This window comes from Tachysurus fulvidraco, chromosome 11 (genome assembly GCF_022655615.1).
Source record: "Tachysurus fulvidraco isolate hzauxx_2018 chromosome 11, HZAU_PFXX_2.0, whole genome shotgun sequence".
In the NCBI taxonomy this organism is placed as follows: domain Eukaryota; kingdom Metazoa; phylum Chordata; class Actinopteri; order Siluriformes; family Bagridae; genus Tachysurus; species Tachysurus fulvidraco.
This window is the reverse complement of record NC_062528.1, coordinates 18,012,506-18,029,182: the sequence shown is the minus strand read 5'-3', so window position 1 is coordinate 18,029,182 and position 16,677 is coordinate 18,012,506. Positions and strand designations below refer to the sequence as shown.

The 16,677-nt window shown below is 34.5% G+C and overlaps 4 protein-coding genes across 4 annotated transcripts; all 4 read right to left on the bottom strand.

The window, feature by feature from the left end:
• Positions 1–891: 891 nt before the first annotated feature.
• On the bottom strand, positions 892–7,573 carry LOC125145950 (olfactory receptor 1500-like). Its single transcript, XM_047820950.1, has 2 exons — positions 7,563–7,573; positions 892–1,759 (listed from the first exon to the last, which is right to left on the bottom strand). The coding sequence occupies exons 1-2, from the start codon at positions 7,571–7,573 to the stop codon at positions 892–894; spliced, it is 879 nt and encodes a 292-aa protein (XP_047676906.1).
• Positions 7,574–8,181: 608 nt separating this feature from the next.
• On the bottom strand, positions 8,182–9,108 carry LOC113649430 (olfactory receptor 2AT4-like). Its single transcript, XM_027157225.2, has one exon. The coding sequence runs from the start codon at positions 9,106–9,108 to the stop codon at positions 8,182–8,184; it is 927 nt and encodes a 308-aa protein (XP_027013026.2).
• Positions 9,109–11,254: 2,146 nt separating this feature from the next.
• LOC113649439 (olfactory receptor 2AT4-like) lies at positions 11,255–12,205 on the bottom strand. Its single transcript, XM_027157237.2, has one exon. The coding sequence runs from the start codon at positions 12,203–12,205 to the stop codon at positions 11,255–11,257; it is 951 nt and encodes a 316-aa protein (XP_027013038.1).
• A 2,225-nt stretch (positions 12,206–14,430) lies between these two features.
• Positions 14,431–15,375, bottom strand: LOC113649432 (olfactory receptor 2AT4-like). Its single transcript, XM_027157226.2, has one exon. It carries the CDS (start codon positions 15,373–15,375, stop codon positions 14,431–14,433), a length of 945 nt encoding a protein of 314 aa, XP_027013027.2.
• Positions 15,376–16,677: the final 1,302 nt, after the last annotated feature.

Below are 16,677 nucleotides of genomic sequence, written 5' to 3'. Positions count from 1 at the left end.
TATTAACCTTCCTCTGTTTAATGATTTTGCTTGCAGCATGGTGCTGAAAAGAAAGAAAGAAAGAAAGAAAGAAAGAAAGAAAGAAAGAAAGAAAGAAAGAAAGAAAGAAAGAGACAAACAAAACAACTCTTATACAAAGCTAGTACTGTTACGACTCAGCCCGGACTTTGGCCACGTGCATGTGTTTATGTTCTTTGTCACGTGTCTGCCCCGCCCTTGTCTGCTCTTCCCATTTCCACACACCTGTTTTTGTGATCACCTTTGTCTATTTAACTGTGCCGCTTTGCCTTGTGCAGCACGGAATATACTGTTGTCTTGTCCTGTCTTTAGTTCGTGTCATGATTAGTGTTCTTTTATTATTAAACCCTGTTTGTTTCGCCATCCTGCGTTTGGGTCTGGTTTATCCCGCGTTCATGACAAGTACCTTCATGACTTATATTATGGACTATGTATTGATTTAGTATAATTTTAATTGTGATAATTCTGAAAAACAGTTACAATGTAAACAATTTATTAAATAGACACTAGAATATAATAAAAAGAAAATGTAGTTTTTGAAATCCCTTGAATAATAATATAGTAAGAACAATAACATTGGTATTAGTGGTGAAATGGAAGATTAATTTAACTAACTCTAATTTAACTAAGTAACTAGAAGGAAATTTCATATTTTTGTTTGGACAATAAGATACATCATTTGAAACAGAAAAACATATAAGATTGTATATTACAGTTAAATATTATAAGTAATTAACTATTAGAAGTTTTAAATTATAAATTTATTATAACAATAAATTATATTGTATACAATTATAACAGTTATTTGCACACTGTGTATGACTACTACAGTAGTTTATTGAAGCAATTTTTACTTTTTTCAGTCTAAAGCACTCACACAAATTGATCACTTATTTTTTTTCTGAATTTCATGATGATAGCTTGTCGGAGTTTCTTAGAACGAAAGAAGAATATAAATGGGTTAGTAAGAGGGGGAAGTAGACTATACCACATGACAAGTATAACACGAGTATTATCATTCATTCTGAACTTTATGTCTGTAATATAGACAGCGCATCGAGGCAAATAGAAAAGGCATATTATAAAAAGCTGAGGGCTACATGTTGAGAACACTTTGTACTTTGTTTTAACAGCTCGTATTTTTAAGACAGTTATAATGATTGCTAGGTAAGAAAATATAATGAAAACAAGGGGCCCCAACAACACAATCATAGTCATAACAAGAAACAGCAATCTCGGTGTCCTTATATCACCACATGCTAATAAACTTATTGCATTTTGGTCACAAAAGAACTGGGCTATTATATTGGAGTCACAGAAAGGCATGCTTATAATCTGGTGAATAATCAGTGTCAGCCATGACACCGGAATCACCCAAAATATGCAACATGTAATTGCCATAGAATGATTTGTAACAAGAGTAGGATATCTAAGAGGGTTACATATAGCAATAAACCGATCAATGGCCATTAATAGTAAAATGAAAGAAGTGACAGCCCCAAAATAATGGAAAAAAAACATCTGAACAAAGCATCCCTGAAATGTTAGAGTTTCATCATTAAGTAGGTACTTTGAAATGATTTTAGGCATTGTGATGGTTCCGAAAGCAAAGTCCGCTATAGCAAGATTGAAGAAAATGAAATAGATTGGTTTTTTAAGGTTCTTCTCATAACAAATAAAGACAACAGTTAAAATATTTCCCCCTGCAAGTAGAAGATAAATTAAGAGAAAATGGTTCCCACTGTTACATAGTATTCAGATATAAGTCCTGAAAATCCAATGTAGCGATTTTGGCTCGCGAAGCAAGGTAAATATTTATAAGTAACTATAACGTGTTATAGTGACTTCTAAATATTTTAACCTAAGTTGAAATTAACAGTACTGGAATTAAGGTTACGCTTATTTGGTCTGTTCGTCCGGCGAACAGGCCGTGTAACCTTTATTAATTCTATGAAGGCGGTATCTTCCCGGCCAAGAAAGATTCGCTTTCCTTTTACTGTATACCGTAATTTAAATTAAATTAACTCAATAGAGCATGTAGTTCAGACCCGATGTTGCAGGTACCTTAATTTGTGAGCGATACTCAGAGACAAATCACCTGTGGCTCAAAATTATGACATTTAATGAATGAGACAAACACAACATAAAACTAACTACACAAACAAACAAAAGAAATAGGGAAAATGAAGATGAAAATAAAATGAAACAAAAGAAATTAAAATTGGGGAAAGGGAGGAAGAGACTGGAAAGAAAAACTAGAGAGAGGAAGGAAAGGAATGGCAAGCTTAGACTCAAAAATTAATCACACCCTAACTGGGAAATCGTCACAGAAACTTAAATTCACCTTAAGATTCAATGAAAGATTCCTACTTAAAATTACGCATCTAAATTGGTTGGTAAAGGAAACGGTTACTTGCATTGGCTTACTGAACAAGAGTCCGGATGCAACAGAGAAATCTCTGAAAAGTCAGTTAGGGTGGGGTCAGACGTTCTTCCAAGTTCTCCTGAAGATCAGAGCAGTTGTCGTTCTTGGAAGTGAAGCTTGCTGGAACTTCTTTGAAGGAAGATGCAGTCGTCTTGAAGCTGTTCCGAAAGTCTGACCACGGATTAATGGTGTTTCTGACAATTTAAAGGTTGCGAACTCCACCCATCTTTGGGGAGATGACCAATACTTCGGTCAGGATTTTGAAGGGAAAAACTCCCTTTGTTTCAGGTGTCTGTGGGCGTGGTTTAGCTATCAAACTTTTAGATGACTTTAAAGTTTGATACAGGGTGTATTAAGATGGTATGGCGCCTTTCGTGCTCAAATAAAATACACCAGTGCTTGAAAAATGAGTAACCGATAATTTTGTGGTCATTTGGATACTAAACATGAAGGGTAATGACGGTATGAAGGCAGCGGTACATTACATACATAGATCATTAATCAAGGCAAAGATAAAGGCAAAGAAAACAAAAATGAAACATAAACAAGATGCACTTTCATTAGGGAAGTAAAAAGAAAACGATAGCTTCGTATACATTCTGACATCAGACCTTAAAGGGGCATACGGCATTAGAACAGGTATACATTAACATGCCATGATCAGTAAGATATGATGATAGAGTATAACGGATTTTAAAATACAATGTTGTTTTCTGACACATGAATAAAATACACCCTTGTCAGGAAATTAAGGAGCAAATAATTTTAAGTCAGGCAAGCCTTAAAACACATTACAAAAAGGGTTATAAGAATGAGAACCTTAGAGTACCTTATCTTGGGTTTTATTAGTAAACGGAATGTCTCATTGTGTTGTGTGTGTGTGTGTGTGTGTGTGTGTGTGTGTGTGTGTGTGTGTGAGTGAGAGAGTTCTGTTTGCAGGCCCCAATGAGCCGCATGGGGTTATCTGGTCTTTGTGGAGACTCCAGACATTCTGGAGCCAGGTGTGGGTGTAAAACTGGGTTGCTCATCGGTTAACTGAGGAGTAGATGTTGAAATTTAGGGTGCCTGGAACATGAAATCTAAAATGACTGGTACAGGACGCTACACCAAGAAGGAAGAATTCCTCAATAAGTGTGAAATTGCCATTGTCCAGCATAGCTTCAGGAATAATACAAAATTATCTCAGGAAATAATGGCCTAATCACTGCAATATAAAAACAGAAAATTATGCTTTCTATTGTATTTGTAAATCATTATGTATAAATTTGTATAGACTTACAAATATGAATTTTTCTGACCTTCATGTATGATGAAGCTTACAGCACATTGGCAGCACTTGATTGAAAGCAACCCATCAAATCTTTATAAATGCTATTCCAACACACAAGAGACCAGCTACTTGATACAGTCTTTCCTCATCCAGGGTCCTATTACTATTATCATGTGTAAAATGACATCATGTTTGTTTACTGTAGAACATTTTAACAACAGCCAACCCAAACACTTGTTACCTAATCTAGTGGTGGAAAAATAACCCGTGACACATTAAAAAAGTCATATGTGGTACAATTGGGAATTTCCTTATTACAAATGTGGTGTAATAATTGACAATTCAGTCAGTTTTGTTCTATGTAGAATAAAAATCTTTGTATGTCATTTTCTGTAAAGCTTTCATAAGCACACTGTGTTTTGATGATGATGGTCATGGCACAGGAGCAATCCAAACATCAAAGTGTACAATGTTCTATGTCCATTAACCCCACAGTTCAATTTACCAAAAAAGAAAAGCTTTTAAGATAAGATATGACTAAACAAATACATTTTTAAACTAGACATATTGATTTAAACTGTTTATCAGTCTATTACCTCAAAAACTAAATGCTGGTAATATTATAGGTCAGTGTATTGTATAACAGTGTATTGCAGACTAATCTAAATCGGTGCAAAATCACAGTCCTAGTAATACTACAAATCATATCTTCTCCAATTCTAATGCACAATAAGTCAGTCATTTTAGACTATCTTGTTTATTGTGTTGTCTAGTTTTATTCTGTAACCTAGTGAACCATTGTTTTCATCGATAGACACTTAAAATCACTTTTGTACATCGCTGGATAAAGGCGTCCGCCAAATGCTGTAAATGTAAATGTTTATGGCTGTAATGTATTGGAGGTGAAGATGGGTGTAAGTGTAGATGTTTATTAAGTGAAACACAAAAAATAACCAAAAACTGTGAAAATGTGATCCAAGAGCATGAACAAAGGATACAAAGCAAACACATACAGAGTAAAAACGATACTGTGACATGCACAACAATAAAGTCCATGTAGAACAACAATTGCACCAATTTGGATTTACCATGGGGGCACGATGGCTTAGTGGTTAGCACGTTCGCCTCAGACCTCCAGGGTTGGGGGTTCGATTCCTACCTCCGCCTTGTGTGTGTGGAGTTTGCATGTTCTCCCCGTGCCTCGGGGGTTTCCTCCGGGTACTCTGGTTTCCTCCCCCGGTCCAAAGACATGCATGGTAGGTTGATTGGCATCTCTGGAAAATTGTCCGTAGTGTGTGTGTGTGTGAGTGAATGAGAGTGTGTCTGTGCCCTGTGATGGGTTGGCACTCCGTCCAGGGTGTATCCTGCCTCGATGCCCGATGACGCCTGAGATAGGCTCCCCGTGACCCGAGGTAGTTCAGATAAGCGGTAGAAAATGAATGAATGAATGAATGGATTTACCATGACAGTTATGTTGTATTCTGCACTTTAGAATTGAAAGCTGTTCTAGAAGTGTTTCCTTTCAAGATTTTGTTGTATTCATATTCATTCTAATGATGACCCAACAAAGTAACCACTACAACTTAAGCTAAGTCTGGACTTAATTGCAGAGAAAACAGATATAGTGGTTTCTCAGTGGTTTCTCTATAGTGGTTCCCATTTTTTGAGCCAGGTTTTTGTTGGGGCACTCAACCTTCTATTTAATTGCAGGACTTACAATGATTATACAGTAATTTATAATAAAGTACATCAAATGGTCAGACTTTAAGTTACTTGAATTAGGTATGGTAAGGTATTAGCATGTAATATACTAGGCCCTGCCCTCTCTGTGCAACATAAATCCAATATTGAAAATCAGGTACTTTGTTTCTTTAAATGTTCTTTTCAAAGTAGCTAGATTTTAAATTTTCTGTACAATATTTATATCAGCATTAGCTAATGTCAAGCATGATGATTGGATCCAATTTCAGTACGGAGGAACACAATAACCCACATCAAATGCAACATAATATACTTATAATTAAATCATAAAGTCTCACATGTTTGGTTATTTATTATTTTTTTTATCCTTATCAAGATTTTCTTCATTCTGTTTTTAGACTATAGTGTAAAGGTTAGTCATTTGAGGTAGAAGGCTATACAACATCATGATGGTTATTTGCAAAATAATTTATTTGATGCTTATATTTGTGTCAGAAAAACACGATTTATTATATAAAACTTAACACAAAAACCAGAAGGGGGGGCATCTTGAGGAACTCAAAACAAACAAGACAGAGACACCAGACAGAGACACCAAACAGAGAACACAAAGACAAAAACAACGACACAAACCAATTTAATCTGTGCTATACACATGTGGATGTATATGGGGTCAGAATTGGTTCTATATGTTGTGAGAGCCATGAGGGCTCCCTCTGCTGGCCTGCAGAGGATTTGCTGCACTTTAGCATCAGGACTCTATTTCCCACAATTTATTGCGCCACCTACTCAGCACACCTGTTTCCTATTTGCAATCACCTGGTTTATTTAGGCTCACTCAGAACTCTTGGATGTCGTGAAGTATTGTCGTGAAGAAAACTCAGGATGTCTGGTAGTTCCCAGAATATCTAAGTCTACTAAAGGTGGTAGAGCGTTTTCTTATTTAGCTCCCAAACTTTGGAATAGTCTTCCTGATCGTGTTCGGGGCTCAGACACACTTTCCCAGTTTAAATGTAGATTAAAAACTCATCTCTTTAGTCAGGCGAACACATAATACATCCTATAGTATCATGCACCAGTACATCAGAACTGCACATTTTTATGAACAGCAGATATGTTAATCCCTCTCCACTGCTTCTCTCTTTGTACCCATCCCGAGGCATCCAGACATTGTACCAGCCCCCAACGTCCTCTGTGGGACGAAGCCTTTGGACGTCCACTGAGCCGAGGCCGACTCTAAGAATCCTGAGACATCTCCAGTTAGACTCTGTGATACTAAGGAGATATGAAGTCCATGATCCTTACACCAATACAACATTTGTTTGACTGTATATTACAATCACACCCCCAGTTTCACCCATATGAGGATGGGTCCCCCTTGAGTCCGGTTCCTCTCAAGGTTTCTTCCTTTACCAATTTAAGGGAGTTTTTCCTTGCCACTGCTGCCTGAGTCACCTCAGACTTGCTCATAGGGGGATAAATACATAGAGATTGTGAACTATATATATCTAATAATATTCTTGAATTTTTTATTCTGTTAATTCTTTTTCTGTTATTATTTGTTATTTCTGTTATTATTACTATGTTCACCTTCTGCTCTATGTTTATGTTCTGTAAAGCTGCTTTGAGACAATGTCTGTTGTAAAAAGCGCTATACAAATAAACATGAATTGAATTGAACCACCTACTCAGCACACCTGTTTCCTATTTGCAATCACCTGGTTTATTTAAGCTCACTCAGAACTTCTGGATGTCACGAAGTATTGTTAGTTTGTTAGCATTCTGAGTGTATTATCAGTTCTGTCTTTTGCCTTGTTTTGACCGTTGCCTGTTTTCGTGTTTATGAATGTTTGCTACCTGCCATGACCCATGCCTGGATTATTGACCTAAGTTTATGGATTTCCTTTGATAGTGCTGTTTGCCTGATGTTTAAACCTTGCCTGTTTTGGAATTCGCCTAATAAACCTGCATTTGGATCTAACCTGTTTCACGTGCATGACACTATGTTATCTGGAACCTAAAAATGTGCAGCAGATACTTTAAGACCTGCAAGTTTCTTTAGAGGCCATCTCAACACCTTGTCATGTTTTCCAAACTATTCCTGATTTTTTTTCCCCATGTGTCAGCATTATCATACTTAAAATGTACCCTGGTGCCATTTTTAACCTGGCAAGCAATGAACACACCCAGCTCATAATGTAACATAATACATGAATCATCAAGCCAGAAAATCTTTATCCATAGCATCAGTTCTGGTGGTGGACAAAGGTCACTATATATCCCCATACACAGACAAGCTGTGATGAACTGTGTGTTCTGACAATATTCTCGAATTATAGTATATTGTTCTATAATTAATTTTCAAATGATATACAGACAAATTGACATGGATTTATATATAATTGCTTTTTATAAATTTGTATATTTTTGAAGCATTATGTGAATAGAATTGGGTATGTTAAGGCATGGAAAATAGCAGACCCTGTCCATCCTGTGCAAAATAAATTCAAATTTTGAGACTTAGTCCTTCATAGTTTGTTGCATAGTTAGTGTATATTTACCTTTTTTTCAAAGTAGCCATTGATGTTGCCATTAGATTTTTTCCCATAGTACCCAAATCATTAAAATGTTTGATTACGATCTACTGCTGAAGTCAAATATTACATGTAGATAGAATTACAACACCCAGACACACAACAGGACAATCTACATGTACCATAATATATTTTAAGATCTGACAAATCAGCTAAGGCTACCTTGTTCTTTATTAAAATTTCCTTATCAAAATTTTCTTAACTTCTTCTGTTTTTAGACTGTATATTAAAGGATTGATCATTGGAGGTATAAGACTATACAACATAATGATAGCTATTTGCAAATCAGCATTAAATATTATACCTGCATAGGCAGCCAAGTAATTAAAACACCTTGGTAAGAAAAATAGCGCAATTATAATGAGTTGAGAACTACATGTAGAAAAAGTCTTTAGCCGCCCATGTGCACTTGATATTTTTAGGACAGCTAAAATAATGCAAGAGTAGGAGAACACAATAATGGCAAGAGATCCCAGCAATACTACCATGGCATAAACAAAAGCTGGAAAGCTATAGAGTGTCCTGTCAGTGCATGCAAGTCGAGTAATAGATACATGATCACAATAGCAGTGTACAATGGTGTTGGCACCACAGTAAGGGAGGGGGAAAGCTCGAACAACCATCATTATAATACTAATATGAGCAGAAACCCAGACTACGATAGACAGAATTAATATATTTCTATTTGACATTATAGTATGGTAACGAAAGGGGTAGCAAACTGCAATATATCGATCTATGGCCATTACGGCTAATGTGTATGAATTGACCACACCAAAATAATGCACTAAGTACATCTGAAAAAAACAAGCTGCAAATGAAATTGTCCCATCTTGGAACCAGTATCTAGCAATGATCTTTGGTAATGTGCTTGTACTAAACAATACATCAGAAAGCACAAGACTTATATAAATAAAATACATGGGTTTCTGGAGATTTTTGTTTGTTGCAAATAAAAGAAGAAAAAATCCATTCCCTATTAAGATGCACACATAAACAAAGAACATAACTGCAGACACAAAGGCATAGTAGTTAGGAGGAAGTCCAGGAAATCCAACAATGAAAAAGTCCTTCACAAAGGTCTCGTTTTTGCCTAACATTATCAGATGTCCTTAAGGAGAAAAATTCAGATTTAATGCAGATATACCACTACCATTCTATTCACATACTATTCCACTACCATAAAGCATGTTGTACACTTTGTATATGAATAAAATTGTCTTTAAAATTAAAATGATTCTAAAATTCAATAAGTTTCAATATTATTATTATTGCTGTATTATTATTATTATCGCATTTCTGTTCATTTTTTATAGATTGTGATCTTATTCTTAATTAAATGCCAGTGATATAAATTGCCAAAAGACATTATGGCATTTCACCTTCTTTTGCACCTTCTATACTGCACCTTTACGGAGTCATAGCACATCAGGAACTTTGTCCATGCTCCAGGGCTCTTTATTTATCGTAACACAGTGTAGTTGTCAAATGACTACCAAGAACAAAATGTATATTGGGATTTTCATGAAGCTCCTGGGATTTGTGTAAGAAGCTAAATTTTAATGTCTAAAAATAGTGTAAATAAGCTCACTATGCTATTCAAGACATCCCTATGGACAGTTGTTGTACTGTTGCCAATTAATAGAATGATGACTAGGTATTTTGTGACCTATGAATTAGAGCATTATTAACACACTGGATAGAGTAAATTGTTGTATACTATATACTGCATTTTGAAAAGAAAAGGTCAAACACAGTGATGGAGATAGTGGTGATGTTTGCTGAGTGGACTAAAATCTAATATCTTAAATAGGCATCTCTTTCAATTATCTGCAGCCCATGAATAGAAGCAACTGCCTAAATAGATATTAAAAAAGATATTTGAAATAGATTATGCTAATTAAGAGAATATATTTTTTTCCATTCCATAAAAAATCACTTGTAAAAGGAGACCATATATCAAATCTGACTAAACCACTTTTGAGTCCTACCATAAAGAAACTGGTCACAAGGACCTACAGTAGGATTTTAACTCAGGATTTGGTCAGACTCATGATGCCTGATTGTAAACCACCTTTATTCCAACTTATTAACTCAAGCCAGCTTCATAATGTGTCTATGGACTTTTTGATACTGACTCAACCAACAGGCTTCTGCTAGGACTTTACTCAACTTCTAAATCAGACACAATGCGAAGCTTTCCCAGGAAGCCATCTGTCTTTTACCTACAGAGGTTTCCAGAAAATATTTTAGAGATAAGAAAGTTAATGTTTAGGCTGGCTTATATTCGAACAGTGAAACTCCAATTCATATAAAGCTCGTTAACTTTATATTTGTTCTGTGAGCAAGATTGATAGGTTTTTGCACAGAGTATTCACATATTTGCAGATATATATTGCACTTCAGAAATAGGCACAAATTAAATCCTGTTTCCCATGTAATAATGCACAGGAATTTACACAATACATATACCTTTTCTAATGTCCAGATATTTTGGGCTAACTTTTTATGATGTTATTTATTCTAGCTTTGGTATTTACCCTAGCAAACCTTTTGTGTTCCAAAAGCTGCTTAGTGAGCTCCACATGAACACTGACTGTATCACTGTACCATTATATGCACAATCCCAATTTCACAATAATTACAATATTAGTATGTTACCATCATACCATGTGCAATATCACATCATGTGCATATCACAGTATGTGCAGTATGCTCTTAGTTCCCTAGCACCTTTTTGTAATTTTTTTGTACTTTTTTTATACATTCTGTATAAAAAAAAAAATGTGAAATATGAAAAATATTTCATACATATATCATTTATATTTCATTTATTTTTCTTGTAATCTGAAGCAGTCTCTGACAAAAAATGTTCTTTGGGCTTTTATCTTTTACCTTATCTTAACTTAGCATAGCTTAGCGTTCCTTACATTGTCAGGTCACAGTAATCAACAGACTTGAGTTTGTGTAAAATAAATTAATCCTATTAGATTAATTTGTGGTTGTTCCTCAAAAGATACTGTCTTTATTTACCTTCACATTTCAAAGTAGCCATATATACCTAATAATATTTTTTTTTCCACAGTACCAATAAAAATGTTTGATTACTATCTACTGAAGTCAGATATCACATCTAGATAGAATTACAATACAAACAGCAAAATCCATATATATATATATATATATATATATATATATATATATATATATATATATATGTATATATATATTTCAAGATCTGAGAAATCAGCTAAGGCTACTTTGGCCTTTATTAAAATTTCCTGTCAAGATTTTCTTAACTTCTTCTGTTTTTAGACTATATATTAAAGGATTGATCATTGGAGGTAGAAGGCTATACAACATAATTATGGTGATTTGCAAATCAGCATTAAATATTATACCTGCATAGGCAGCCAAGTAATTAAAACACCTTGGTAAGAAAAAGAGTGCAATTATAATGAGTTGAGAACTACATGTAGAAAAAGTCTTTAGCCGCCCATGTGCACTTGATATTTTTAGAACAGCTAAAATAATGCAAGAGTAGGAGAACACGATAATGGCAAGAGATCCCAACAATACTACCATGGCATAAACAAAAGCTGGAAAACTATAGAGAGTCCTGTCAGTGCATGCAAGTCGAGTAATAGATACATGATCACAATAGCAGTGTACAATGGTATTGGCACCACAGTAAGGGAGGGGGAAAGCTCGAACAACCATCATTATACTGCAAGGATGAGCAAAAACCCAGACCAAAATGCTGAGAATTAATATATTCCTGCTTGACAAAAGCGTATGATAATGAAAAGGGAAGCAGACTGCAATATATCGATCTATGGCCATTACAGCTAGTGTGTATGAACTGACCACACCAAAATAATGCACCAAGTACATCTGAAAAAAACAAGCTGCAAATGAAATTGTCCCATCATGGAACCAGTATCGAGCAATGATCTTTGGTAATGTGCATGTACTAAACAATACATCAGAAAGCATGAGACTTATATAAATAAAATACATGGGTTTCTGGAGATTTTTGTTTTTTGCAAACAAAAGAAGAAAAAATCCATTCCCTAACAAGATGCACACATAAACAAAGAACATAAATACAGACACAAAGGCATAGTAGTTAGGATGAAGTCCAGGAAATCCAACAATGAAAAAGTCCTTCACAAAGGTCTCGTTTTTGCCTGACATTATCAGATGTCCTTAAAGAGAAAAAAAAAAATCAGATCCAATTTTTAGATATTCCAGCATCATAAAGCATGATGTACAATGTGTATGTGAATAAATTGCTTTAAAAATTAATGGTTAAAATTGTTTAAATATAATTAAGTTTTCATTGTAGATAGATTAATGGCACAAGATATCGTTGTGTTATGCATTCTGTCCATACCGTTATAAAGTTTCTTTTAATATTGAGAAGTTTCTGTGTTAGAGGGCAATTTATTTGTCAACCCAGACATACTCTACATGTCACATGGCTTATATGTCACATGACTAGCAAGAGAAAAAAAAAAAGATGCTAAGACGTACTTTCTGCTATATCAGTTAGTACGTACTTTCTGCTATATCAGTTAGTAATTGGTACCGTCAAGGAAATATGCATCACATCTGTTCCTACACATCTTTATTCTGTTTGTGTTTATTTCTATCACTCATTGTTTTCACTGCTTGATGAGTTACAATTAAAATAGCTTTACAGCTAATAAAAATTATTGCAAGTTGTGATTCCTTATTCAAGCTGAAATTGGAACTATGTTAATTGGTACAATGCCAGGGTTATCATAAACCATGTCATTGAATGGTTATCTAACAAAAGGAGAATTTATACACCTGTGATGCTCTTGGATAAAATAGCACTAAATGCCTCTGCCTCCTGCATCCATGCTGAGCCACTGGTCATACTAATAGATGTTTTGGGTCCATGATATGATATGTGGATGGAATGCCACATTGTAATGTAGGCATTATACATGCCTTTCCATTTGAGTGTAGGCTCCCCTTAGTGTCTGGCTCAGGGCTCAAGTGTACTAGGTGCGCAATGTCATAATCTGTTGAGCAACTGGTACAGAATGGGAACGGTAATAGGTCAATGGTTTTAGGTCATGAAGAGGTGATGCAGTCTCTGTCCAGCATGTTAAAAGCCTTTCACAACATCACAGCTGAGATTTGTTCTACTGGGCCATTGTCTGTGAAACAGGTCAGCTGGGCTTTCTTCAGCACAGGAATTAATATGACTGAATAGCATTAATATTAAGACTGTTTAAAGCACATGAAAATTACTGCCAGAGAGAGGTTGAATACTGCTCAGTGTATGTGATGTGCTTGTGGAAATTTAGTGTCCTCTCATCTCACATTATAAAAATCTATGCCCTCCAGCAGCTTTCATAAGCCCCCATCCCATCTTGCTTCTCAGTGATGAGTCCCAATAAGTTTAAATCATACCAACATAGAAAACAGGAACTTTGCACAGTTCACAGTGTGTGCAGCCATGTAAGCAGGGAAGGAAAATCTAGTTGATAAAACTGGAAACCCACTAAGGGTGTGTCAATCTGACATTGCTATTTAGTGATCAGCTATGTGAATCTACAGCCCTGAAAACATTATTGCATTAAATAATTTGCTTTTTGTGTTATCCAAATGATATGTCCCAAATGATTTGCATCAATAATCCTCACGCTATTTCCCTCAGGTATTGGGCTGACAAGAGATATTTTTATTTCATAACAATTGGTTAATGTTAAGGTTAATTTTCTATATTTGTCAAGAGATACAATTCAATCTGAAGCACCTCCCCAAGTACATTAAGAGTTCTAAAAACTTCAAAATGACACTGTTAAAAAAATAATACATTTTTGGGAAGGTATCTCAAAGTTTGTATTAAATGCCTGTTCAGTAATATAACACCAGGTTTATGTTCAAGCTTTTAGAAAACTGAATTTGGTATGTTAAAGCATAGAAAATATGAGGCCCTGTTTTCTGTAAATGAAATAGATTCAACCTCTGAAATTCAATCCTTTGTGATATAAGCATAGCGAAGTACCATGTTTCTTCACATTGCCTTATTGTCTAATAGCTATTGTGATGTAATTCAATGTAATTATGCAATACAATAAAAAAAAACAATTTATTTTCAATCTTTATTTTAAATAAAGTGTATACAGCAATTCCAGGGTGATTTGACTTGGATGGAAGAAGACAGATCATTGTTATTTGTTCCAGTGATCTACCTGATACTGAATTGTGATTCTAGTTGTCATGAGTCATCTCAGATTTAGATTTACTACTGTCATGAAATTTACTAAAAGGTCCAAGTTGGCATGCAGAATTGTAGTCAAAAAAAGAAAGCTATTATGAGTCATATATATATATATATATATATATATATATATATATATATATATATATATATATAGGTCTTACCTACTTACTTTTTTAAATTCTTTTATCAAAATCTTCTTAACTTCTTGTGTTTTTAGACTATATATTAATGGGTTTATCATTGGAGGTAGAAGGCTATACAGCATGATGATAGCTATTTGCAAATCAGCATTAAATGTGATACCTATATTAGCAGCCAAGTAATTAAAACACCTTGGTAAGAAAAAGAGCGCAATTATAATGAGTTGAGAACTACATGTAGAAAAAGTCTTTAGCCGCCCATGTGCACTTGATATTTTTAGGACAACTAAAATAATGCAAGAGTAGGAGAACACAATAATGGCAAGAGATCCCAGCAATATTACCATGGCATAAACAAAAGCTGGAAAACTATATAGAGTCCTGTCAATGCATGCAAGTCGGGTAATTGATATGTGATCACAATAGCAGTGTACAATAGTGTTAGCTCCACAATAAGGAAGTGGTGATGCCCGCACAACCAACATTATACTGCAAGGATGAGAGAAAACCCAGACCAAAAGGCTCACAATTAATATATTTCTATTTGACATAATAGTATGATAATGGAATGGGTAGCAAACTGCTATGTACCGATCTATGGCCATTACAGCTAGTGTGTATGAACTGACCACACCAAAATAATGCACTAAGTACATCTGAAAAAAACAAGCTGCAAACGAAATTGTCCCATCTTGGAACCAGTATCTAGCAATGATCTTTGGTAATGTGCATGTACTAAACAATAAATCAGACAGCACAAGACTTATATAAATAAAATACATGGGTTTCTGGAGATTTTTGTTTTTTGCAAACAAAAGAAGAAAAAATCCATTCCCTAACAAGATGCACACATAAACTAAGAACATAACTGCAGACACAAGGGCATAGTAGTTAGGATGAAGTCCAGGAAATCCAACAATGAAAAAGTCCTTCACAAAGGACTTGTTTCCATCTGGCATCATGCTCTATTGTTCTTAAAGAAAAATATACAGAAAAATGCCATCATAATGTATTGTATGTATGTACTGTACTCAGTGTGTATGAATGGAATTGTATAATAAATTAAATATATGTACTTAAATAATATAAAAAAATCTATCTTTAATAAAGAAAAATTAAATATACCAATATTTAAATATTTTGACTATATTTTATATAGATTTTATTATATTAGCCGTAGTTTCTAAATTAAATTAAAATTATATAAATTACCAAAAGACATTCAGAAATTATGTTCTCTTCATACCTTTTCAGGGAGTTCCTAACTGTTATTGCACATCAGTAAACATGTCTTTTTTCCAGGGCAATTTGTTTATATAACACGTGTACATGTCACATGACTGTCACATAAAACACTTATATGTAAATTAGAGCATTAATCAGTCCAGCAGACAAACACTGTTCTGTGGATTACTTAAAAACCATGATTAACCTAGATGTTCTATATATTGTTCTAAGATTATGGACCACACAAACTTCAAAATACTCTCATAAAAGTTTATCACAGCTATTGCTGTCTGTGATATTAGATGGAAGGCCAAAATCTATCACACCTGTATTTCACCAGTGCCTTCTCAAGCACTGTTGATGGATGACTGATGTATGAGCATAGTTAACTGACATGTCTGTCACTAATGCCTGAATCTAAATCATACAGGAATCTAAAGAATAAGCTAGAAATGAATCAGCCCCAGCCCTTCTTCATAGCATCCTTTGTATTTATAGTAATTAATTTCAAAACCTTTGTTAACAGTTTAAAACCTTAATCCTGTATCTGACATGGATCCACAGCTCCATCCACTTCCAATCTCCATTAAAAGTAATTATATGCTTTAAAATCAATATTTGAAAGGAAATGTTACAATTAGATTTATTTTATTGTGGAATGCATGGAAAATTATATTGGATTTTTAATGTACACATTCAATTCTAAACACCAGTTTATTATTTTCCAGTACTTAAAAAAATGCAAATCATCACTAAATGTGATACTTATATTGGCAGCCAAGTATTTAAAACAAGAAAGAAAAGTGCATTTATGAAGAGTTAAGAACTACATGTGGAAAAAAGTATTTAGCCACCCATGTCCATTTGATATTTGTAAGACAGGTAAAAAAAATCAAGAGTAGGAGAACACAACAGCAGATGCAAATGGCAAGAGATCCCAATAATATTAACATGGCAAAAATTAATGCTGGAAAACCATATGGATCCCTGGCAGTGCATGCTATATTCATTACAGTAAATAAAAAGATTATTATTAT

Excerpts from the sequence above, each read along its gene's own strand:
- LOC113649430 (XM_027157225.2), bottom strand. The coding sequence starts at position 9,108 with ATGTTAGGCAAAAACGAGACCTTTGTGAAGGACTTTTTCATTGTTGGA.
- LOC113649439 (XM_027157237.2), bottom strand. The coding sequence starts at position 12,205 with ATGTCAGGCAAAAACGAGACCTTTGTGAAGGACTTTTTCATTGTTGGA.
- LOC113649432 (XM_027157226.2), bottom strand. The coding sequence starts at position 15,375 with ATGATGCCAGATGGAAACAAGTCCTTTGTGAAGGACTTTTTCATTGTT.